Source organism: Columba livia, chromosome Z, assembly GCF_036013475.1.
Source record: "Columba livia isolate bColLiv1 breed racing homer chromosome Z, bColLiv1.pat.W.v2, whole genome shotgun sequence".
NCBI lineage: Eukaryota > Metazoa > Chordata > Aves > Columbiformes > Columbidae > Columba > Columba livia.
In genome coordinates, this window is record NC_088642.1 from 10,799,421 (window position 1) to 10,822,826 (window position 23,406).

The 23,406-nt window shown below is 58.9% G+C and overlaps 1 protein-coding gene across 2 annotated transcripts; it reads left to right on the forward strand.

Annotated features, from left to right (window-relative positions):
* Positions 1-10,500: 10,500 nt before the first annotated feature.
* TESK1 (testis associated actin remodelling kinase 1) lies at positions 10,501-23,243 on the forward strand. 2 transcript variants are annotated; one of them, XM_021295366.2, is made up of 10 exons: positions 10,501-10,959; positions 17,856-17,977; positions 18,089-18,137; positions 19,036-19,182; positions 19,352-19,434; positions 19,782-19,872; positions 20,116-20,199; positions 20,619-20,708; positions 20,862-21,012; positions 21,214-23,243. In XM_021295366.2, exons 1-10 carry the CDS (start codon positions 10,741-10,743, stop codon positions 22,284-22,286), a joined length of 2,109 nt encoding a protein of 702 aa, XP_021151041.2. In that variant the 5' UTR covers positions 10,501-10,740; the 3' UTR covers positions 22,287-23,243. The 2 variants fall into 2 exon arrangements, with proteins under 2 accessions (XP_021151041.2, XP_005508118.4); XM_005508061.4 differs by having other exon boundaries at positions 10,502-10,959; positions 21,244-23,243.
* Positions 23,244-23,406: the final 163 nt, after the last annotated feature.

Sequence of the window (23,406 nt, forward strand, 5' to 3'; positions counted from 1 at the left end):
GGACTGCGCATACTCTGCCTACACCACTCTAGCCCTTGCAGCACGACTAAGTCTCACAAAGCCATCTCACACTTCTCAGATTCTTCCTAATACAAATTTCTTGCTATAGCATACAGCAGATGTATACATTTTTGCACCTAATGAATACAGCCAGCCATTTACCATCCTCTCAATGGGTCTGAGGCCCTAAGGCAGTTGATTTCTTCCTTGTAAACACAATTAATGAGCTGTTTCCTGAACGTCCAGTTTGATCATCAATGAACTAACAGAACACAGAACTTCAGAATGAAGAAAGAAATACCCAAACTACCTGCAGTTTACAATCAGTTTTACTTCTGATAGGGAAGAACACTCAAAACTGAGAGCTCAAAACCATACACAAAACCACAAGGAAAGGAGAAGTAACTGTGGCTTTTGAGGATCAGGCTTTGTGGGAAGCACTGCTAACATACCCACAATGTTCCTCTGCAGTAAAGTCTATTCCTATGTCAGAACTCACAAATAACAGAAATACATTTGTGGCCTTCCCCCATCCCTGTCCTCGAGGGACCCCAGTGTGAGGCATACCCATAGATTATCAGATATGGCCATGGTGATGAGGGTGTGCTGAGGCCAGGTTGGGATGTCATCCCACAGGTGGGTGAGGATCAGGCCTGGGGAGGGTAACCCAGTCAGATCCAGCCCCAGGATGGCCAGGCACAGGTCTGCTTCCAGCACAGCACCAGCATATGACCCTGTGCGATCTGGGGGCTCCCACTCCAGGACACAGCACCTACATCAGTCAGGGCTGCAGCCTTCACTGCCAGAGCACAGAGCCTCTTCTGGCAGGAAGAGCTGGAACTTGCCCACAGGACCCCAGCTAGGCCCTGCTGTGGGTCTCCCGCACCTCTCCAGCAACCTTCCCAGTCCCATCGGCCTTGAACCTTCTTCCATGCAGGGATCTTGCCATGCCATCAGGGGGACAAACACCAGTGCACTGTGCCATGCTAAACTTAGGAGCCTTCCATTCCTTTCCCCAAAGTGACAATGAAACCCTGACATCCCGGTCCCCTACAGCACATCTCCCGCAGTGCTGAGGGAAGAACCCCAGACCTATGGAGAAAAGTAGGGTAAGGGGAGAGTTTCAGTAGTGCCAAGGTGCAAAGGGATTTCTCCAAGGTGACAGTCTGGTCGTGATGGGTTATCACAGTCTGCTTTGGGCCCAGCAAAATCTTTGGGAGGTCTGCAGAGAGCTGTGCCGGCCTAGCAGAGGGATGGCGTTGGGGCATCTTTGCTGTCACCCAGTTGGCAGCAGCAGCAGGGGCAGAGACTCCCTCTTGTGGCACTTGCCATCCAAGGCTGTCATCTCTTCTCCCAAGGTGGATTATGGAACGAACATGTCTGCCTGTGGCCAGGCTGAGAGCAGAGGTGCAATGAGGGACAACCTGGCAGGGTGCAGGGCTCCTAGGAGGGCACTCCTGGGTGCTGGGCAGAGCTGTGGCAGGTCGTTGGGGCTGGACGACCATTCCTCCTTCCCCTCTGCTCTGAGCTAGAGCAAACTCGTTCCAGGGAATTGAGCAGGACCTGCTGCCTGCTCTTCACAGCAATCATCTCCCCACATTTCTGAGACCATCTGTGCATGTCCCCCTGCCATGACCCTCTCCCCAGAAGCATGGACCCAAGCCAAGGAAGACTCTCTTCCCTGTCATTGCTACCTTGATGCATGTCCCTCTGCCGTGACAGCCAGCCCACGGCCCCCCACCCAGCCTGCCCAGGCACATCTGGCCTCTTGCTGTCACCCACACCTCCCCCAAATACACCCCCACACCCCTTCGCTCTCAGGCTGCAACTCCCTCCCATCTGGCTGCTCACTTGCTGACCACCCAGAAAAGTATTTTTAGCACAGAAAATTGGACATAAGCAGTTTGCAGCTGGGAGCAGGGTGGAGTAAGGCTGGAAGGGTGTGGGATGCTGCATTTTGGTTTGAGGAAGATGTGCTGGAAATGGGGTTTCCAGCTCTGACTCCGAGCAGCTCCACAACTGGTCCATCCATTCCTTCTCCTGTCCCTAGAGCTATCTTCAGCACATCCCACCCTGGTTCTTGGACAGAGAACCTGTCTAAGCCCAGAAGGTGGGAACTGTAAGATTTAGAGCAGTATCTCGGGACAGACTAGCTTCTGCCAAACCCCTGCCTGCTGCCTGAGGGTGCCACTTTCAGAGCAGGTTCTCTGCACCAGGATCAATACTTCCAACCTGCTTTTTCTGCCCTATATTTCATACCCACATCCCCTCATCTGGTCGCTGGTAGGGGAAGCACAATTGTGCCTGTGGTCTCTCTCTCTCTGTCTGCGTGGAGCAGCACTCTGTCTCCTAGACAAACCCTTCACCCTGCACCTCCTTCGTTGCACAAGCCTCTCTACATTGCTCCCATTCAAATGCTCCACCCAGCTCCATGTGCTGGCCCCACACGTCACAGCTCCCTTTCATAGGCAGCTGATGGTGTGCATGTGTTTGGTGGAGTCATGAGTGTCTCCTTTCATACACAGGTCTTAAATAAAGGGCTTGTCGTTTCCCCTTTTCAGTTCTTAGCCTGTACAATTTCCAGAGGAAAGCAAATCCTGAGGAACCGCCTGTGCCACCCGGGGTAGCTGGGAACAGAGAAGTGCCCAAAATATCCTGAGCCCGGAAGGAACCAGATGAATAGGGAACAAAAAGCCAACTAGCTGTTTCCCCAGTGAACTGGAACCAGTGGCCTGGTGGAGGGCGGAAGGTGGCACAGCTGATGGTGTTAGCTGATGTTCTGAGGGCTGCACAGCCCCATTGTCATATTTGGCCTTGCACCAATGATGCCTTGGGAAAGTATCGCTACTGCTGGGGGGGACCCTGAGTTGGCACAGCTCCTGCCTGGCCCACCCCAGGATGTCTCTCCATGTTCTGTCTGTGTGGTTCCCATCAGCAGAGCACTGTGTCTCTCCAAAGCAGCTCACCTGACACATGGGGCACCAGAAAGCCAAAGTCTGGGATGGGCCCCTGCTCCCCACTTTCCTCAGTGCGTGGTCCTGCAGAGCCCCTTGAGAGCCTGCTGGCTTCCCCCAGAGCCTCTGACCAAGGCTTGTCATAGCACGACACTGTTTCCCACAAAGGCTGGGCAAGTAGAGGAGAAGGAGGAAGGAGGGCACTGCACCCTGGTAAGTCCATGCGAGTGATGGATGTGGCACAATGCCCAGAGCCCAGGGAGCAGCTGCCCTTTGTTGTATAAATAGGTGCACAAAGTCATGTGCATTTCGAGGCCAGGATCAAACCAAGGGGAAGATCCTAAGCAGATCTACAGCAGTGCTACCGCTGACCTGGATGCAAAGGGAAGGTCTCATTTCATGCAACAACCTCCCAAGGGGAGCCCAAACTTAGTGTGGCCTATTCCCCCTTGGCCAGCAGAAATCCTGTGGAGCCCAGGGCCATGGGACAAGCAGGCTGAGGAGCCAGGTTTCCAGGTGAGAGTCAGTGAGGAGGGAGGGTGGATGCTGCTTCACCCCTGCCACAGAGGAAGTCAAGTGTCTGGCTGGCACTGGGAGGAGGATATCAGCCTCCCTCAGAGGAGCTCGGCAAGGTGATGCCTGTGACGGTCCTTCTCGTGAAAGCCCAGGCTACATGGCAACCACACAGATGCTCCTGAATGTCCTGTAAGAAGGGATTTGCCATGAATCATGGCGTGACTTACATGCCAAGTGCTAGAGTGGTGGTGACACACTTGGCTCACCTACAGCCTGCAGCACCGGCTCTCTCCTGGCTGTAATTACCCCAGGAGACCAGTTTGTCCAGTGCTGGCACAACCAACCACAGCAGAACAAGGGCTCAGTAGGGTGGGGTGACCAGCCACCCATGACACAGGTGAACAGAAATTAGGCCATGGTAATCAAAGGTATTAATGTGTTGTGGAGGCATGTAGGTGCTGTCTGGGAACAGGGCTCTAGCTTGCAGGGCACAGCAGAATCACAGCTCTGCCCCATTCATCTCAGCTCTACCTTTCGCTGAAGCCTGCAGAGACCCCAGGTTAAGGCAGCACTACCACAACTTGTCCTGACCCAAGTATCATTTGCTTTACTGTTACTAGCCTGGGACCATCAGCCACTAACGTAGCTGAGTAGCACCCACCTTTCTTCCTCATTTTTTACCGTCCATGGGGTACAAGGCTGCTATGCGTGGACAGCCCTACTCCCTCATCCTGTTGTGGTGTAGAGACATCCCCACCTAGAACAACATGCACCTCATCAAATCATAGAGTACTTTAGGGTGGAAGGGACCCTTATAGGTCATCTAGTCCAACCTCTCTTCAATGAGCAGGGAAATCTTCAACCAGATCAGGTTGCTCAGAGCCCCGTCCAACTTGACCTTGGGTATTTCCAGGCACGGGCATTGACCACTTCTCGGGGTAAACTGTTCCAGTGTGTCATCACCCACATTGCAAAAGCCTGTCCCCATCCTTCTTATAGACCCCTTTTAAATACTGAAAGGCCACAATAAGGTCTCTCCAGACCCTTCTCTTCTCCAGGCTGAACAACCACAACTCTCTCAGCCTGTCCTCATAGGAGAGGTGTTCCAGCCCTCAGATCATTTTTGTAGCCCTCCTCCTTGCCCTTGTGTTCGTAGCAGACCCTGGCACACCTTGTCTGTGCCTGACCCATCCATGTACACCAAGGTGTGGGAAGATTTTTGGCCCAGGCCCCATGGAGGGTGGTAGTGCACCCTCTTGAAGGTCAGGGTGTCTTGAGTCACAAGAGAGGGTGGAAGATGAGAAAGGCTGGCAGCACTGCTCACAAAGCTTGCTAAGCCTAAAGAGATTTTCAACAGCTGGGAGAAGCAATAAAGAGCTGTGATTGAATCAGCTGCAAGAAGCAGCACAATGGTCACTTCCACGCTGAACACAGCACAGCTGCATTCCCTCCCCATGCAGGCTGCCTCAGTGTGTCCTCCCTGGCCAGGGAACAGGGACAAGGGAAGGGGTTGTGAAGTGTCCCCAGTCACGGCGAGCTCGTGGTCTTGCTTGTGCATGGAAAGCTAACGCTCAGCTTTTCAGCCCCTCTAACACCTGGACAGAGCATCACTGTCCACAAGTGGATGTGGCACTGGTCACCTCCAGGTGGGAGGCTCTGACGGACATTCAGAGCCCAGCACCTCCACCCTGCACCTCTGTTCCCCAGCACAGAGAGGGGAAGATGAAGGGAAAAGCAGCAGCCACAGGAGGCTGAACGCATGGCTCCACTCTCCTCTCTGTCTGGAGGTGGCCATGTCCATGTTTCCTCCTGGGAATGGCCCTGACCCATGACCTCCATTGACCCTGTCCTATTTGGAACAAGCCGAAACCATGTCAGGGAACCAGCCTGGCAGCATGGACAATTACAGGGCCATGCTCAAACTGAGGACTTACTCAGAGACGTATAGCCTGAGTGACTTCTGGCTTGAGGGTGGGGAGCCCCTTGCAGCACTTACCTCTTGTTCAGACATCTAGAAGAATAAGCAGGGCTCCACAGCCTATATTTGGGGGAAGGAGTGCACAAGTATCTGGGGACATCTCTCCCACCCATGCTGCTGTTGCCAGGGTGGGATAGGCCATTCCTGAACAGAAGGTCAGAGCTGGCAGGATAAGGGTTGTCCAGCCTGATGCATTGCTTCCTTCCAGAAGGTTTTCCTTTTGTCAGCTCTGGGATGGGTAAGGAATCCAGGGCAGGGCTAGTAATGTTGGTTTGCTACGTAGGGTCTCTGAGGTGGACAGTGCATGTGGGTTTGTCATGTGGGGTTTCTGGCAGGCACTGTGCTGAGTTATGCATGCCCTCACTGGCCTTTCCCTCCACATTGCTGTGCTGTTTCTGAGTTCCTCCCTGCAGCAATGGCAAGCTGTGCAGATCAAAGAGCAGCAATGAACCACAGGTGAAGGCTCTTCCCCAAAGCCATAGGCCAAGGCTCACTGAGCACTCTCAGCCCTGCTCCCTGCCCTGCTCTCCTGCAGCTGGTCACAGGGCTGCTCCCACCAGCTCAGCCGAGGCCAGTCCTGGACCCGCTCTGACGTGGTCCCACTCAGCCCACCAGTGCAGTCAGACCAGGTCCTTGGTGTCCTGTTTCTGGCTTACATCTGGCAGAATCACAAGCACTTCAGGAACACTGCAGTGGCTGGGGAGTATTACTAATAGCCCAGCAAGGAGCAGGACATGGAACAGAGCTGGCACAGCCTCCTGGGATGAGTGTGGAGCTGCTGAGATGCCCATTGTCCAGGGCTAGGTCAAGAGGGCAAGAAGCAGCTCTGTTACCTGCTGGGCAGACTTGGAGGATGAGAGCATGGCACATATTGTGAGATAAGCTGTTCAGGCTGGTTCAGGAGCAGGGTGGGATATACTGGAGGTGACAGCATTACCCCTGCCTGTTTGGCACAAGATGACCAGTTTCTGGTGAACAGTGAAGCTCCCTGCAGTGCTGGTTCCCTGCAAGAATATAGTTGTGCTCACATGAGTGCATGTCATGTCACCATGGGTCACAGCTGGTGCAAGCACGGCCAGGGCTGTCCAAGCCTCCTTTTCATAGATGGCAGTTGGCTTTGTTTTGTTCTGTTTTGGTTTGGTTTTATCAGTGTTCTCAGTGTTTTCAAATTCACAGTCCACATGGCTTCCAGCAGGAAGGCACTCAGCTGCATTTAGGCATGAGCTGCTCAGTCCCCTGTCACCTTGTCATGCACCCTGGCAGGGGTATGGGGGCTTGTCTGAGGAAAAGCAGAGCAGGGTGCTGAAATTGTTGCCTGCTGCTAAGAGACAGAGATTGGATGTGGATGCTGCCTCCACAGATGTCACGGTACCAGCACCCAGGCGTGAGAAACATCGACAGGAGATAACAGGAGGCAGTGAGCCAATACTGCCAGGTGCTGTGCTGAGTCTGCTTGTGGAAAATTAACAACACAACAAATATTTGCCGCCCTTCCACTGCATGCAGCCCCACGTTAGCCTTGCAGCTGTAGTGCCGGGGAGGGAATGGGGTGGGAGGCAGCAATGTGCCTGCACAGCAGGGACCTTACCAGTCCCTGATGGCAGCTGGACATGGGCTGTGCAGCTTGCAGCCATGGTGCTGGGTGTGGAGCAGGAATGGCCCTGTGCTCCCCGAGCTCAGCAGCATACAGCGTACTGGGAAATGTAGTCCTGCTGCACCACCTGCACTGCATGCTGTTGGGCTTAATCAGGCTGCACATGAACCACTGGGTCTGGTACCTTCTCCCATGTAGTCTAGGGTCCTTGCACTGACCAGGCCTTCTAGCAGGTTGCAACAGACCCTGCTGTGCCCCCCTCTTCTGTTTCCTGTGGGGCAGAAGGGGGAGATGTTTGTCAGGGACCAGCCCTCTCATAAGCAGGAAGCTGGGGAACATGCAGGACAGTGGCAGGTGGGGAGGTCTTCTGGGTGATGTGTGGTAATATGGGAAAAGACCAGAGGTTGTCAGGGGACAAGAGATGACACCTGGGACCAAGAGGCTACACCCACATTCTGGGAGAAAGTACCAAAGAGAGTTATTTGAGTCAGTCGATGCTCCTTGTCCTGCTTACCTCTAGGTCGCACAGTCCCTCCAGGCTGGAAAACTCTCCTGCAACAAAGCATTGTGCCTGCTCGGGCACAGCTTCACTTACTCCCCACAGCTATCCCTGGACTCCCCACAGCAGCAGCCATTGATTTTCCTGAGTATTTGCAGAAAGGAAGCCTCAGGTCTGGATGGGCTCTCACACGTGGGTGCAGAGGAGGGACCTGCTCCAGTTCAGGTTCTGGGACTCTGAACCCAGCAAGCCTTTCATCAGGGTGGGTTACTGTTAGCTGATCCCAACCAGAGCTCTGATGAAGGGATCTGGTGCTGCAGGTTCTGGTGTGGAATAACACCGGGCTTTCTGCGTGGAGGCCCCCACTGCATCCCTCACTGCCCTGCATGCAGCCTGGCCACCCCACAGCCATGGTGTGCCCTGATCCTCACAGAACAGCCCCTGACCCTGCACCTCTCCAGCACCAGCTTCCTTGGGCTGTTTGAAGGCTCTCACCCCTGCTCTGCAAGGGTGATGCACCATCCCCAGCAGGGAGGGAGGAGATGTTTGTTAATCCCTGTGCCTTCTCCTTGTGAAAGGGATGTGGGTGAAAAGCCCAGACAGAGAAGGGTGAAAAGGACAAATCTTGCTTTCTCTCCCCCTGCAGCTCCACAGGAGAAGAGCACAGCCAGGAAGACATCCTTCCTAGTCTTCCTCAACAGGGCTTGAGGAGCTATATTCAGAGTTTACTGCAGGCTCAGACCAGCCTGGCTTTGCACCCAGCTGCCCAGAGTGTAGCTGCCTGCACCATGGGAGGGATTTGGGGCACTGGGGACCTTTAGCCATGTCTCAGCTTAACGCTGCTGTGCCAGGCAGGAACAGAGCATGGTGGAAATAGCACAGTAAAGTTACCAGCGCTGATGAGAGAAGGGACTGTAAATCCTGCAGCAGCAATTTCCACAGTCAGGGCTGTCTCTAGGGCTTTAATTTATCCGTTACAACTTAATTGGATGTAAACCCAGTCACTTGTAAGCAGCAGGAGCCCTGAACAGGCAGCGGTCCTGAGCTTTTCTCTGCAAGATTCCCCACCAGGACTCCCGTATCTGCTGTGATGCCTTGACCCTCACGGGGCTACTGCTCAGGTGCACTCAAGGGAAAGGGAGACATGACGTTTGCTCTCTTTCTGGCCCCAGCTGAGCTGGCTTTGCTCCTCTGAGCAGCTCCCTACACCACTGAGGAGCTGGTCACTGGGTGCAGCAGGGTGCTCAGATTTCGGGTACCAGGGCTGAGCCTGGGCAGGCAGGAAAGGCGCCCGTTGCCATCCGAACAGCTGCAGCTGGCCATGGTAGTGGAAAGGCAGAGCCTGCAGCCTCCCATCCCATGACGCGCAGATGCTGGTCTCTCATCTCCATGGCCAACACAGGCGCCCCGTGAAAGCTGCTCCTGTCATTCAGGCCGTTGTCAGTGGAACAGACATGTGAGGCCTGGGAAGCTTGAGAACGTGGCGTGTTGCACAGCACGGTTCCCCATGGCTGCAGCAGCCTCCCTGGTACAAGCCATCAATCACCGTGGCAGGCAAAGACACCAGGCTGGAGCAGTACTGGTGAAGACAGGGATGGCTCAGACCCTGTGAGATAGATGGGGCTGACAGAGCCCTGTCCCCAGGCTGTGCCTCCCCACAGGCAGGAAACCTGCCCTACACAGACCCAGTCCTTTACGTGAACCTGGAAGAGTGGAAATACCAGGCATTTCCAGGGGGCACAGGGAACTGCTCCCACTATAAAAAGGTCAGAGGCTCCGTTCAGCTGCTGTAGCATGCAGGCTTTTTCTACCCTCTAGCATAAGGAAGAGAATCCCAAGCTTCTGATCCATGGTGTCTACATTGTGTTTGGTGGCACCTGGAGCCAAGCCCTGGCCAAAATATGCCACACCAGGAGACACATCCTGTGCCTGCTTTTCCCAGCAGGGAAGGCAGCTAGTGTGGTGCAGGGCGTGGGGAGCAAGCCGTACTGCACAGGGAAACAGCTGGACCAAAGCAGTCATGGGGTGGCTGCACCGGCAGGGCAGCACCAGAGGGTTGTGGCAGCACTGGGAGAGGTGGCTGGGCCAGGGCTGGGCCAGCACAGGCAGGTGGATGCCAAAGGAGAGCAGCAGTGGAATGTGTGAGATAGAACAAGAGCAGATACAGCTGCAGGGAGTGCTTGCCTGGGAAGAACAGGACAGACGAGCCTCTGGGAAAAAGCCTTGGGGTGGGAGAGCACCAAGCAGGAGGAAGCTGGGTAGAAGTGGCAGAGCTCATGAAAGGAAGACAAGCAAAAGGGTGAAACAAGCACTGACATTCATTGACAGCCTGCAATTCCATGTTCCTCCAGACAACAGACCCCCACAGGCCACAGGACACCATCCAGGCAGGGGTGGGTGCTTGAGAAGCAGAACCCCATATCTACAGTGTCCATCCAGCCTGGTGATGGCTGTGAGGAGACATCCAAGCCTGTACTGATGTTGCCCATCCTGACAACAGCTGCTTGTGTGGGAGAATTGGACCCATGACACTAACGGGGTTGGGGATGGATATATGGAAACCTCAGATCCCCACGCTGTTGGCTTATCCGCTTGGGGAGTGGGGGCTATGAGGAAAAAGAGAGTCTTGCATTTACAGTGGGCATCCAGATGGGACCCAGGGGAGAGTGAGTCCCACGTCTACAAAGAACATCCAGGCAGGGCCCGGGGTAGGGGAGGACCAGGGCACTGTGTCCATGAGGTCTGCCCAAGCCGTGTACCAGGACCTCAGCTCCCCATAGCCCATGCAGGAGCGCAGAAAGACGCCAGCTCAGCACGGGGGGCTGGTGCTGGTTCACGCAGACACCAGGGCGTGCGGGATCCCCGCCCGCGCGGGTAGGGGGAAGGCTCCGTCCGGCAGGTCTCGGCGGTGGCGGCGGGTCCCAAGGAGTTAAGGGCTGTCCCCGCCCCGGCTCCGCCCCGCCGGTGCCAGCGCTCGGGGCGGCGGAGGCGCAGCGCCGGGCCGCGGCGGGGGTCGGGGCAGCGCCGCTCGGCTTGCGGGCCATGAGCGCCGTGCGCCCCGCCGCGCCGCCCGCCCCGCGCCGCCGCCGCCGCTGCCGCTGACATCGCCCCGGGCACCGGGACCGGAGGGGGCTGAGGAGGCGGCGGCGCCCCGGCCGCGGGGCTGCCCGGCCTCTACCGCGCCCGGGCGGGGATGTGAATGGCGCTGGGGGTGCTCGGCGGGACCGACATGGAGTGGGAGAAGCTGCCGCGGCGGCCCGGTGAGGGCGAAGGGGAGGCGGCGGGGCCCTGGCCGGGCTGCGGGCGGCTGCGGCCCTCCTCGTACCGGGCGCTGCGCAGCGCCGTCTCCACCCTGGCGCGCATCGACGACTTCTACTGCGAGAAGATCGGGGCCGGCTTCTTCTCCGAGGTCTTCAAGGTGTGCAGGGCGGGAGCGAGGGTGGCGGTGTTCGGCGCATCTCCCCGTGTTTGGCCATCCCCCCGGGGAGCGCGGCTCCCACTCGGCCCAGGGGTGCGGGAGGGCGGAGGGATCTGGTCCCCAACCCCGACAGCTGGGCGAGGTCGAGGGGTTTGTGCCGTGTGGTGGGGACCTGGGGTGCCGCGGAGCCCCGTCCCCCCCGGGAGTGTTGTTCCTCCGTCCCTCCGTGCAGTGGGAGGGAAGGGCGGCTCTGTTTACAACCCGAGAAGGCTGAGTTCTCCGAATCGCTGCGTGGTTCGCAGCGAGGCCGTGTCGGGGGGTCGGGGCACTGCTGGGGTGCTGAGCAGCCCAGCTCTGGGGACCGCTGTCAGAAGCCTGGAGCCCTCACAGCTCCAGGCCCGGGGTGTGCCTGTGGCAGGGGATGCAGGCAGTGTTTGCAGACCAACTGTGGTGGTTTCCAGCGTTGCTGGGCCTGCTCCAGCCTGCACTGGGCAGGTAGATGTGTGGGGTGGGGTGCCCCACTGCAGCCTCCCGAAGGTGCCCAAGTCTGCGAGAGGTGTGTGATGCTGCAGAGGAGCGCGGAGGAAAGTTCCCTGCTGGGAGCCCGGAGCTGCCTTTGTCCTCCGTCCTCTCTGGGTTTGCCAGCCTGGGGACGCCCGTGTGTGGCCCACACCCTGGTTAGGGGTGTGTGGATGCTGGTGTGGAGCTCCAGGTCCCGACAGTGTGGCAGAAGTGCCTGGTGATGGTACTTGGCCAGACCACGCAGTACTGCCAGAGCCGAGGGGCTGTGCCCTGCCCTGCTGCCACGGCCGCCTCTCCCCATCTGAAGGGAGGAGTGTTCACGTGTTGTTTTCGTTCTTGGCATCACGCAAGGCGCCACGAGCCGTTGGGCAAGGACTGCCTGTAAGAACAGCTTTGGTCTGGGCAAGACACCCACCACCTCCCACCGCTGAGGTCCCTGGCAGCCCTGTGCTGTGTCCCCTGCATGGAACCACACTCCAACATGCAGCACACCTGGGTGGCCATGACCCAGCAGGATGCTGAGGTCCCCTCTCCAGCCCTGCTGCTCTTCCCTACTCATTGGGGAGACCCCGAGACCTGACTTCTTTGCAGCCACAAGAGGTACCCTTCAAGGGGTGCCTCTCCTCTGTGCTCCCTCTTGCCCTGTGAAGCTGTGGCCTCTCTGCTGGCCAGGTTCCTGCTATTGATCTCTGGCTTGGAGAGCACGGCAGCACCTTGGAGCAGAGGGAGGCATTTAATAATGTCAGGCGTGGATACGGCTCTTTAATAATGGATGCTCCTGTGTCTCAGCCAGGCCATGGTCTTTCCTTGCCTCACTGTTTCTATTTCCCTGGGTCCGGCAGGAGCTACAAAATGCCCCTTCTCCCACCCATTGGTCATGTTCTTGCAGGGCCACTTCTATGTAGGATTTGGGGGAGCAGTGGAGGCTGGAAGGTGAGAGCAGGATCAGGCGGCAGAAGCCAATGTATGTGTATGCTGTAGAGGAAGCAGGGGCAGGAGGGGGCCAGATGGGGCTTTGTGCTTTTGTGGTGGGTTGCATCCAAGATCTCAGCAGGATGTTGGGGCAGGCCCGAGATCTGAGCTGGGGCTTGGCTGCTTGAGCTTGTGAGGAGGATGGAGCTTGGCAGGGCAGCACAGGACCTGTTTTCCTCCCACCTCCCTTGTTCCTGCTGTTGATTTCCCTGGCTGTGGGCACTCTCTGCTCAGTCTCCCTCCTCCATGTTGCTGCTGGTTCCTGCTTCATTCCAGCCTTGGTGGGCGTGGGGGATGAGGAGGGGACCTGGACATCTCTGTTCCTACGCAGGTATCTCAGCCCTCTGTAGCCAAGCCAGGACCAGGCAGGGTGCTGGGGTACGGGCACAGGCGTCTGATGGTGTTCTCAGCATTAAAGCTAAAGTGCTCAGCACGTCTGAGCACTGGTGTCCCAAGCTTGCCCTGTGTTGAGCCTTATCCCGCTCCACCCACTTCTGTTGGAAAGGGCGTCTTTAGTGGATGTGAGACACTGGCAATGGAAAGCTGCCCTTTTCCCTGGGGGTTGTTCCCTGCCAATCCCCCACTGTGCTGCAGAGCTGGGCCATTTCCCTGTGGAACAGCTGGTTCCTATTGCCTTTCCCTGTGCGATTTCAGAGGCACCCAGCCCTACCATTTTCTTCAGTACATGGACACTGCAGCGAGACGTCTCTCCATCTCCAGTAGACTGAGCAGATTGAGCCGGGTGTGTTTGTGCCAGACATTTTCTCCAGCCCTTAAACCACTGTTACATCTCCTCCCCAAATCCCTCTCTTACTCTTCCGTGATCAGCCTGCAGCAGACGCAGGGGCTGCGAGCAGCATCCTGGCTTCGCTTTCCTGGGGCTGTATCCAGAGGTTTTCGGTCATCCTACTCTGCACATCATGCCGTGCTGTCCTGCATCCTCCACGAGACCCAACTTCCCAGGTCACAGCCCTTCGGTGTGCTTGGCCTGGTGCCCTATTTCCACAGAGAGATTAGCATCCCCCAGTGTGGACAGAGCTCAGGATGGGGGCTTTGGTGCTGGAGCCACCTGCCCTTGTCTGCTCACTTCCCCGCCAACCTTCGAGATTTTGTATTTACTCCAAATTTACCACCACGACTAATGACACAGCTCCCTCTCTCTTATCCTCTGCCCTTCATCAGTGGACCTTGCCTTGTTTTACAAAGGAGGGTGGAGCAGTGTGACACAGATGGGGAAATTAAGGCAGGCGGGGAGGAAGTGAATTTGCCGAGGTCAGCCAGCCGCGGCGACGCCGGGAGCAGCGCTGACCCCGCTGTCGCCGCTTGGGAGCTCTGGGCACTGGAAACACGTTTTGCTGACCAGCCAGGGAGCTGCCAGCACCTCTCCTGTGCTGTCAAGGGGTGTGATCCACGTTGCTGGTGAGAGCTGGTGATGCCCCGCTGCCGCGGTGCAGCACCGGCGCTGCCCCGGCACCTGATGTGCCCATGGTGCTGTACCTGGGAACGTGGGAGGTGAGGGCTGCTGGTGCTCAAGCATTCGTCGGGAGCAGGTGCTGCATGCCCTGCTTCTTCTGCTTCCTCAGAGGAAGCCTGTCTTGACTGATTCTACCTTTTCCACATGATGAGCAAGTTTTCCAGTCCCCCCCAGTAAAAGACCTGTTGTACTACTGGAATTCCCATGAGTTCAGATGCAGCTGTCGCAGGTGGCTGTGGGATTACTGGCAGAATTGCTAGCTCCCGTACCTGCCCACCTGTCTCTCTCCGCTGGGTTCCTCAAGGCAAGGGATGCGGGATGATGTCCCTGTGTGACTGTGCTTTGCCTGCGCCAGGCTGAGGCAAGGTCGCGGGCACTGAGCGGGATGATGTGCGAACCTGTCCCCAGTGTGGGGTGCAGGGGAGCTGGCTGCTGAGACCCCAGCATGGGGAGACTAGTGGGGAGGCTTCACCTCATGTCTAGACGGGAGTGCCAGCTGTAGGGAGGGAGCAGGCCGGCTGCTTGCTCTGATTAGCATGCTCTTTAAATAAGACTCTAATTTCCGCTGTTAAAAGAGCTCAGATCCCTTGTGCCCAGGCTGGGGCCGCAGCCAGCCCCATCCCATCCCCCAGGCCCACACACTGGCAACAGATGGGATGGGGACCGATACAGAGCAGCACCTCGGCTTGGCCACGGTACCCCCATGAACCACCCAGCAGAGGGGCCATGTAGGGTGCTGGGGGACATCGGTGAGGGCTTGCCTGGTTCCTGGATGGGGGCCGGCAGCTTGTCCTCCCCCTCAAACCCCAGCACGGCTGCCCGGCTGAGCTCAGCTCCGGGGAATGCACTGGGATTCCTGGGCGCCATGCCAGAGCACGGAGAGGCGAGGGGGGACGCCATCCTACCCGGGGAGGCTCAGCTGCCCGTTGCCTTCCCCAGACAGCAGTGGAAAAGCCCCTAGCAAGGGGCTGGAGCCCACCTGGGATCATGGCTTGCTCCCTCCTCTGCTATGCCTGTTGCGAGGGCGCTGGGCTGCTGCTAGCACCTGGCTGGACAGGGTAAACAGGGCAACGTGTGGGAGGCTGCGGGAAGCACAGGGGAGTATAATCCTGTCGCAGCCAGCCTGGGCAGTGACTGGCCTTGAGCTGCAGAGTGTGTAGAGGGGACAGCAAGACAAGGGACTTACAAGCAACCTCAGGATGGTGGATGCCCTCGAGGAGGTCACCTGCAGTGTGTCTGGGGCTGTTGCTGTCCTGGGAAGCCCTGGAGCCCTGCCTGCCCCTGGGGATGGAGTCCTGGAGCAGCGCTGTGCTGGCCGAGGCCTCCTGGGGTCCCTGGGAGAAAACCCAGGGAAGGGGCTTTCACTGGACCTTCCCTCCCCCAGGCTGCCTGTCCTCTTGGATTAAAGCATTAGATGCCGTGTGGCTGCACTCAGGCTTTACCCAGCCAATTGCAATGGCAGGAGGCTTATTAACAGGGAATTAAGCCATGGGCACGTCCCAGCTATGTGAGCCTGAGCTGGTGCCTGTTGGGGGCTGCACACTGATGCAGGAATGCTGCTGCTGACAGGGACCCGGCCAGCCCCACGGCGCGCGGTCACCGAGTGCCAGAGCTGTGTGTGCTCCCCGGCGTTCCCATCGTGGGCGCATGGCGCCGGAGCCTCGCCACCCGCAGCCATCCCGGCGGGACCGCGCCTGCCTCCGCCGTCGAGCCGGGTCCTGGCGCCTGGCAGCTGCCGGTGCCAGCCAAACCGACTGAGCCAGTCCTGCCAGCCCCACACAGCGTGGGAAGGGAAGGCAGCGCTGCCGCCGGGTGACCTGGGTTAGGAGCACTGGGCTTTGCTGGGCAGCACCCAGTGCCGGAGACTTGGTGGAGCTGGGGGGTCCCACTGGCCTTGTCCCAGGCCCTGGTTCCCTTGGCCCCTGGTTCTTCAAGGAGCTTGAGGGGCAAAGGGACAGCCTGCCCACCCTGCTTTGGCCTGGCAGATCCCATCCTTAAAGCCCACACAGCTACCAAAGCTGGGCTGGGAGCCCCATTTCTGTGTCTGGCACTGCCTCCAGCTGCCTCGTGCATGGAGATAGGATGGGGGGAAGGCAGCGGTGGGGTTAGGGTGATGGTGCCCCTTGCTCTGCCTGCTGGTGCAAGTGTGGGTAGGGAGCCCCTGGGCATCAGGGTGGGACTGGCAGCAGTACTAGGTGCTGCAGGTGATGGGATGGGGTAGGCAGGATGGTGTCCACAGGGAGGACCTGGGGTGCCGTTAGACGGGGAGCCCTGAGGGAGCACAAGGCTGGAGGAGCTGTGCTCCCCACAGCAGGGACTGCGCTGTCACCCTGGGATGGGCATTTTGTCTGCTGCTCAGCAAGGAGGAGGCACGGAGGGCACCCATCCGCCCTTCTCCCCACAGCGTGGTAAGGGGCCAGGATGCAGAACTACGATGGCAGTTGTCTGGGTTGTCCCCTCCTCACTCACCCCAGGGTCCATCCTGATCTCTGCTGCCACATGGCTCCTGCCTGCAGACCAGGGGTCCTGGCTGGCCGGAGCTGGCTAGAGGTCAGGCAGGTGTAACCAGAGTGGGGTGCCCATGGGCAGGCGGCTGCTGAATTATTCAGAGCTTCTCCATGTGAATACAATGAGCTAGTGGTGGCACAGCAGGGTCGGCTGTTGCCTCTCACTTCCACTCTGCCTGGGGCCGGTTTGGCCTTGGTGCATCCAGACATGCATTATAAAGCAATAATTTACACCCCAAACCCTTTGCTGCACATCCCCTGCATATTGGGTGCTGGATGAGTCCCCACCTCAGCGTGCACTCCAGGACAACTGCTCCCCAAAGCAATGCCAGCCATGGGGTGGGAACAGAGCCCCAGAGAGCTCAGCACACCAGCCTCCCCCCACTGTGATGAGGCTGGGGACTGAGCTGTGAGCAGGATGAGGGGCACTGGGGACCCTGCCTCCAGCCAGCCCCCCTCCATGTTTTGCCTGGGGAGGTAATCCCTGGGGCGAGTGGGATGTGGGACAGACCAGGGGCTGGCACCGACACAGCAGTCTCAACCAGCATTGACTAAAAAGGAGAAGAGCAGGGAGCTGACGGCAGCACTGAGGAATGCCAGCGCCTCTGTGCACAGCTCGGCGTGTGCCGGGGGACAACTGGGACCTGCCGGGGTGTCCCCACACTGCTGCTACTCCAAGGGGATCACATCACACCCCAGCACCCACTCAGGAGGGGACCTCAGCCCTGGTTTGGCTCCCCTAGTGTGGTGCTGAAGCAGAGAATCCCATGCTTGTCCCTCACCCTGCACAGGTCCGGGGGCTGCAGGAGGACGGGGGTGTCTGTGCTTGGCCACGCTCCCAGCTGCTGTTCCTGGCAGGGATCCAGGTCCCCAGCTCGCATGACAGCGTTGGGCTGGGGACAGCTAAATATACAGCCTTGTCCAAACACCATGCCCCACAGGGCTGGGATCATGCACCGGGGCAGTGTCAGCCACCACCAGGGCTGGTCTGGGGCAACTTGCCCCTTCTGTCCTCCACCTCGTGCTGGTGGGGTCTGGCTGGGTGGTACTGATCCAAAAAAGCTCTCCATGGTGCACCCCAATTCTGCACCCACCTGTCTATGCAGCAGGGTTGGGGTCACAGCTTGCAGGAGCTGCACTTACCTCCTTGGAAGGGCTGGGCGGCGTAGTGGGCAGGGGCACGACAAGCGGGGTGCCCTAGTAAGAATGGGGTCGTGCGTCATTGACGCTGAGGGTAACTGGGATGCTGCTGTGCCAGGAGAGGCCACCCCAAACCCTAATGGTCAGCAGGGTGCCCCATACGTTGAATGTGTGGGATGCTCAGCTCCTACATCTAGGGCTGTGGTGGGCGCTGGGTGCAAGCTGACGTCTGGGGGGCTGTGGAGACACGTGGGGCTCAGCCTCCCTGCACCCCCCTGCAGGTGCGGCACCGCCAGTCAGGGCAGATCATGGTGCTGAAGATGAACAAGCTGACCAGCAACCGGGGCAACATGCTGCGGGAGGTGCAGCTGATGAACCGCCTCTCGCATCCCAACATCCTCAGGTAGGACCTGCTGCTCTGCTGCCGTTTGCGCTCAGAGCTGTTACTGGGGCTGGGCAAGCTCCTGGGGCTGGTCCCTGCTGTGGCCACCCTCATGTCCCCTCTGTCTCACAGGTTCATGGGGGTGTGTGTGCACCAGGGACAGCTGCATGCGCTGACAGAGGTGAGCATGGGGCGACGGCTGGGAGTCTCGGGGTTCCTGCGGGACTGGGAGGGGACAGCCATGGCTTGTGCAAGTGCAAGGTCCTGCACCTGAGTTCGGACAACCCCCAGTAGCAATATAGGCTGGGGGATGAAGGGATTGAGAGCAGCCGCATGGAGAAGGACTTGCCTGCAATGTGCACTTGCAGCCCAGAAGTCAAATTGTATCCTGAGCTGCATCACAAGGAGCATGGGGAGCAGTTCAAGGGAGGTGATTCTGCCCCTCTGCTCCACTCTGGTGAGACCCCACCTGCAGTCCTGTGTCCAGCTCTGGAGCCCTCAGTACAGGGCAGACGGACATGTTGGAGAGGGGCCAGAGGACAGGCTGAGAGAGTTGGGATTGTTCAGCATGGAGAAGGCTCCAGGTAGACCATACTGAGGCCTTTCAGTGCTTGAAAGAAAGATGAGGACAGACTTTTTAGTAGGGCCTGTTGTGATAGGACAAGGGGTGATGGTTTTAAACTAAAGGAGGAGAGATTCAGACTAGACATGAGGAAGAATTCTTTACAGTGAGGATGGTGAAACACTGACCCAGGTTGCCCAGAGAGGTGGTGTATGTCCCATCCCTGTAGACATCCCAGGCCAGGCTGGATGGGGCTCTGAGCAACCTGATCTAGTTGAAGATGGCCCTGCTTATGGCAGGGGGGTGGACTAGATGACCTTTGAAGGTTCCTTCCAATTCAAACTATTCTGTGATTCTGTGGGGACACTTTCTCAGGCCATGGCACATGCGCAGAGCGTGGTCTGCTGGGGAGCTGTGCCGTGGGGGGGTTGGAGGATGCATTGGGATGAGAGGTGGGATGAGCTTCATGGGGGGGAAGGGGAGCACAGCAACATAATGGCCTGGCTCTTCCCATCAGTACATCAATGGCGGGAACCTGGAGCAGCTGCTGGACAGCCCTGTGCCTCTCTCCTGGTCCATGCGCGTCAAGCTGGCCCTCGACATTGCCCGTGGCCTGCGCTACTTGCACTCCAAGGGCATCTTCCACCGTGACCTCACCTCCAAGGTACAGGATGCTCCAAAGCATCCCATTGCCCTAGTTCTATCCCACATTGCTGCCTGGGCACAGCCAGGCATGGAGCAGGAGGCTGCATTGTGCCAGGACATCCCGGGAGCAGTGTCTGACCAGGCAGGGCTGGTGAGGTTGGTGTGACGGGGTCCTCCTGTATCCCTAGAACTGCCTGGTGCGCTGCGAGGCCAACGGCTACACGGCTGTAGTGGGTGACTTTGGCTTGGCGGAGAAGATCCCCACCTACAGGTGTGTGGGCAGCATCCATCCCCATCCTTGGAGTCGGGGGTGTCCAGCCCACTCAGGGAGGGATGGACATTTGGGATGCAGCTAGAAGGGCAGAAATGGGAAAGGGTGGGGGTGGTCCCCAGGGATGGGAATTCGTGGGACACATGGACACATTTGGGGCTAGTTAGGAGGTGACAGAGAAGGGGATGGTGTGGATGGGGAGAGATGAGTTTGTGGGCTACATGGAAGAGGGTTAGCGGAGAAAGGGAGATAGAGATGGTGATTTGGGCTGCCCCAGAGGGAGAGTGGGAGGTCAGACAGGGACAGAAGACTGTGGGCAGCTCCTGATGTCCCTCTATGTCTCCCAGTGAGGGCAGCGAGAAGGAGCCGCTGGCTGTGGTGGGCTCCCCATACTGGATGGCACCTGAGGTGCTGCGAGGGGAAATCTACAATGAGAAGGTAAGTCTCTGTGGCTGCTGTGTGTGGGGCTTAATCCGGGCTTGTGCCACCAGCAGTTTGTAGAATTTGCAGCCCGGGCAGCATTTGGGCACACACAGGGAAGAATATGGGCATCCCACAGGTGGCAAAGTGGCAGTGCCCATAGTGTTGCTCTGCATGGAGGTGGGGGGCTGTGGGTTCACAGAATGGTGGGCATGTCACCTCGGGGCTGCAGGGCCCCCCGTGACTCCCTGCTCTCTGTAGGCTGATGTGTTCGCGTACGGCATCATCCTGTGCGAGACCATCGCCCGCATTCCCGCCGACCCTGACTACCTGCCGCGCACCGAGGTGACTCCCTGGAACAGGGACGGAAGGGAGGGTGGTGGGCAGCAATACTAGGGCTGGGACTGCTTCACCAAATGAGGGGGACCACCCTTCTGTGCTAGCAGAGAATGCAAGAGCTGCCCAGCATCTTGGGGCAGGGGTGCCAAGTCCCAGCTGTTGCCTGGGAAGGGATGGTCTCTGCTAATAACCCATCCTCAAAGACCATAGTCAGCCCAGGTGTGAGCAGGGTCCCCAGCCTTGCCCCAACTTGGAATGACTGCAAGGTCCCCCCTTGCTCTGCCCCAGCCTGGAAACTGTCAGGTCCACAGCCCTCGGTGGCATGCAGCCAGTGCAGGGAAGGAGAATCGAGCCATTCCTCGTCCTCCAGGCCCTTTGGTGCCCCAGGGCATCCGACCTCACTCTTTCTCCTCTCCCTGGCACAGGATTTTGGTCTGGACGTCACCACTTTCCGAACCATGGTGGGAATCGACTGCCCAGCAGCCTTCCTCCAGCTGGCTTTCCACTGCTGCAGTGTGAGCCCTTCATCTCTGCTGCCCTTCCCTGCCGGGGCAGCCAGGCAGGACAGACAGACTTGCCTGCACAGGGGGAGAGGCAGGGAGCTGCCTTTGCTGGGCTGGGGTGCTTGGGGGGCCATAGACCTGATGGGGAACCCCTCCCGCCTGCAGATGCAGCCAACCTCCCGCCCCTCCTTCCTGGAAATCACGCAGTGCCTGGAGGGCATCCTGCAGCACCAGATGGATGCTGAGGGCTCCAGGACCACCCTCTTCAGTGTTGGGGAGAATGTGCCCACATCTGGGACGGCGGCCACACTCCATGGTATGTGAGCACTCCGGGAACAGGCTATGGGGGGTGCAAAGACGGGGGGTGTGGGGTGTCCCATCCTGCCCTAGCAGCTGGAGGGGAAGGAGTCGGGGGTTCTGTGAGGTCTGCAGGATGAAGCCGGTTGTTGTTTCCCCCTCGGGGTGCGCCCCTGGGTTTTTGGGTGCCTGGCAGTCCACCGCACCTCACTCTTGGCAGCTAGTGACCCACTCCTGTGCCCATGCCCAGGGGTAGCCGGGAGGGCGGCCGGCCGCACCGAACAGTCACCCCTGCACGAGCTGGGGACACAGCACCTGCAGCCAGACCAGCACCTGTCCCGCAGCCAGTCCGACATGTTCCCCCCCAAGTCGCCCCCCATGCTGCGGCCGCTGGAGCCTTACGGTGGGGCCAGGACCAAGGAGACGCCCCCCCGCGTCAACCCCTTCTCCCAGCGCGAGGACCTGAAGGGAGGGAAGATCAAGCTCTTTGACACACCGAGCAAGTCCGTCATCTCGCTCACCTTTGATCTGCCCCCGCCGGCCCCACTCCAGCTCAGCACCCCCGTGACACCTGAGCCCACCGTGGAGGTGCAGTGTGACTTCTCGGCCCCTGCCGCCACCCCCCGCAAGTGCCGCTCACTGCCCTCCTCCCCCGAGTTGCCTCACCGGGAGGGCCTGGCACTGAGTGTGGGGTCCCCCCATCACGCCGATGATGCCCAGCCCCCTGCCCTCCCTCCACCCCCAGATTGGGGAAAAGCCTCTCCCGCCAGCCCTGGGGTGGAGGAGCAGATGGACTGCGGCTCTGACAGCCCAGAGCTACCGCAGCCCCCACCACCACCCTCCAACAGCAGCTTCATCCGCACGGCATCCTCGGATGCACAGCCCTGGCAGCCAGAGCTGCCGGCCCACAACGGGCTCCTCTTCAACAACAACCATGTGGTGGTCAGCAAACCCCTGGCTTGGGGCAGCGGGCTGGAGCACGGCTTCTCTGAGGTCGGCATCACCTGCACGGCGGCGCTGGAGCAGAGAGAGTGTGTGGCCATGCTGCCCGAGAACGGCTCCAGCGGCGTGCTGGAGGAGGATGAGGTGCTGCCCTGCCCTGGCTGCTGCCTGGGTCCCTTCAGCTTCAGTTTCGCCTCTGTCTGCTACCGTCCAGCACCAAGCCCACCTCACTACCAGAACCTCAACTGTGAGGCCAAAAGCCTCCTCTACCACAACCAGGGTCACCACCAGAAATCCACGGGGCTGGTGCTGGCACAGCCCAGCCGGAAGCTGCCAGAGGCACAGTCCTAGTGCTGGGGCTCCCCGGGGAGCAGGGCAGTGTCCCCTCGCCCCTCGCACCACCCCACAGCCGCAGTGCTGAGCAGATGCAGGGGTCCGGTGCATTCCCATGGTCCATCCTCACTCGCTCAGTGCTTCGTGGCTGCTGGTGGCCACGGTGCGCCGTGCCTTGGCCACCACAGTGCTGCCCCAGCACTTGGGTGCCTGTAGAGCCACGATCAGTTACAGGTGGCTGTGGGGAACCCTGGGGGCGAGCTGGGTCCCTGCCAGGGACTGAAGTGCAATAACACCTGTGCTCCGGGCACGCTTCAGCGCTGCCCTGGGCAGCAGGGCCGGTCCCCCACGGGGCCCCTGGGGATCAAAACCTGGGTGTGGGACCCTCTTTCCCCAAGGGCTCACCCCTCTGTGGGGTCTCGCAGAGGGGTATGCAGTGAGCCCGCTCCCCCAGGAGAACTGGGAGCCTCCTGCAGCCCCCAGGGTGAGGGGTGAGTGGAGCTGGGCTGAGGACAGAGGGGTCAGTGTGTGTATGTGTGTTTTTTTGGGGATATTTTGGGGCTGGTGGGTATTGCCATGCTTCCCCACAGCATGGGCAACACAGCCGGTCCCTGACACGGGGAGAGGTGTGTAGGGGGCCATAGGGCAGTGCACAGGGAGGACTGCCAGTGCTGGTCTTGCCCCTGGCCACCCAACACTGAGGGCTGGGTGCTGAGCCGGCACGTCACCCTATGTGCCCCCCGGCACACGAGGTGGGGAGCGGGGTGCTGGCAGAGGGGCTGGGGTTCAATCCTGGCACTGGGGGGAGGGGCTGCCCAACCCCTGGCAAGGGTAGGAGCCGGCCTTCCTCCCTCCCGCACAATGCACTGGTGAATGCAGAACTCTTGTGTTTTTTTTATTATTAATAATAATAATTGCTAGTAATATATACCCAGCTTATTTAAAGTGTTCAATAAAAACTGAATGTCCCAGCAACTCGGGCTGCTGCTTCTGTCTCTTGGGTGCACATCAGAGGCGAGATCAGCCCCCAAAATTTGCATGGGCTTGCCTGGTGCTTCTGGGGAGCCCTATGGGAGCCACAAGCCAGCCTGGCTCAGCCTAAGATCTCAGTGCCCTAAAAGAGGCCATCTGAGTTGAA

What these genes read in the sequence shown, in the direction of transcription:
- TESK1 (XM_021295366.2), top strand. Translation starts at nt 10,741, where the DNA reads ATGGCGCTGGGGGTGCTCGGCGGGACCGACATGGAGTGGGAGAAGCTG. An exon ending in ACTACCTGCCGCGCACCGAG is followed by an intron (nt 20,200 to 20,618) that starts GTGACTCCCTGG and finishes TCCCTGGCACAG; the next exon opens with GATTTTGGTCTGGACGTCAC. An exon ending in TGGCTTTCCACTGCTGCAGT is followed by an intron (nt 20,709 to 20,861) that starts GTGAGCCCTTCA and finishes TCCCGCCTGCAG; the next exon opens with ATGCAGCCAACCTCCCGCCC.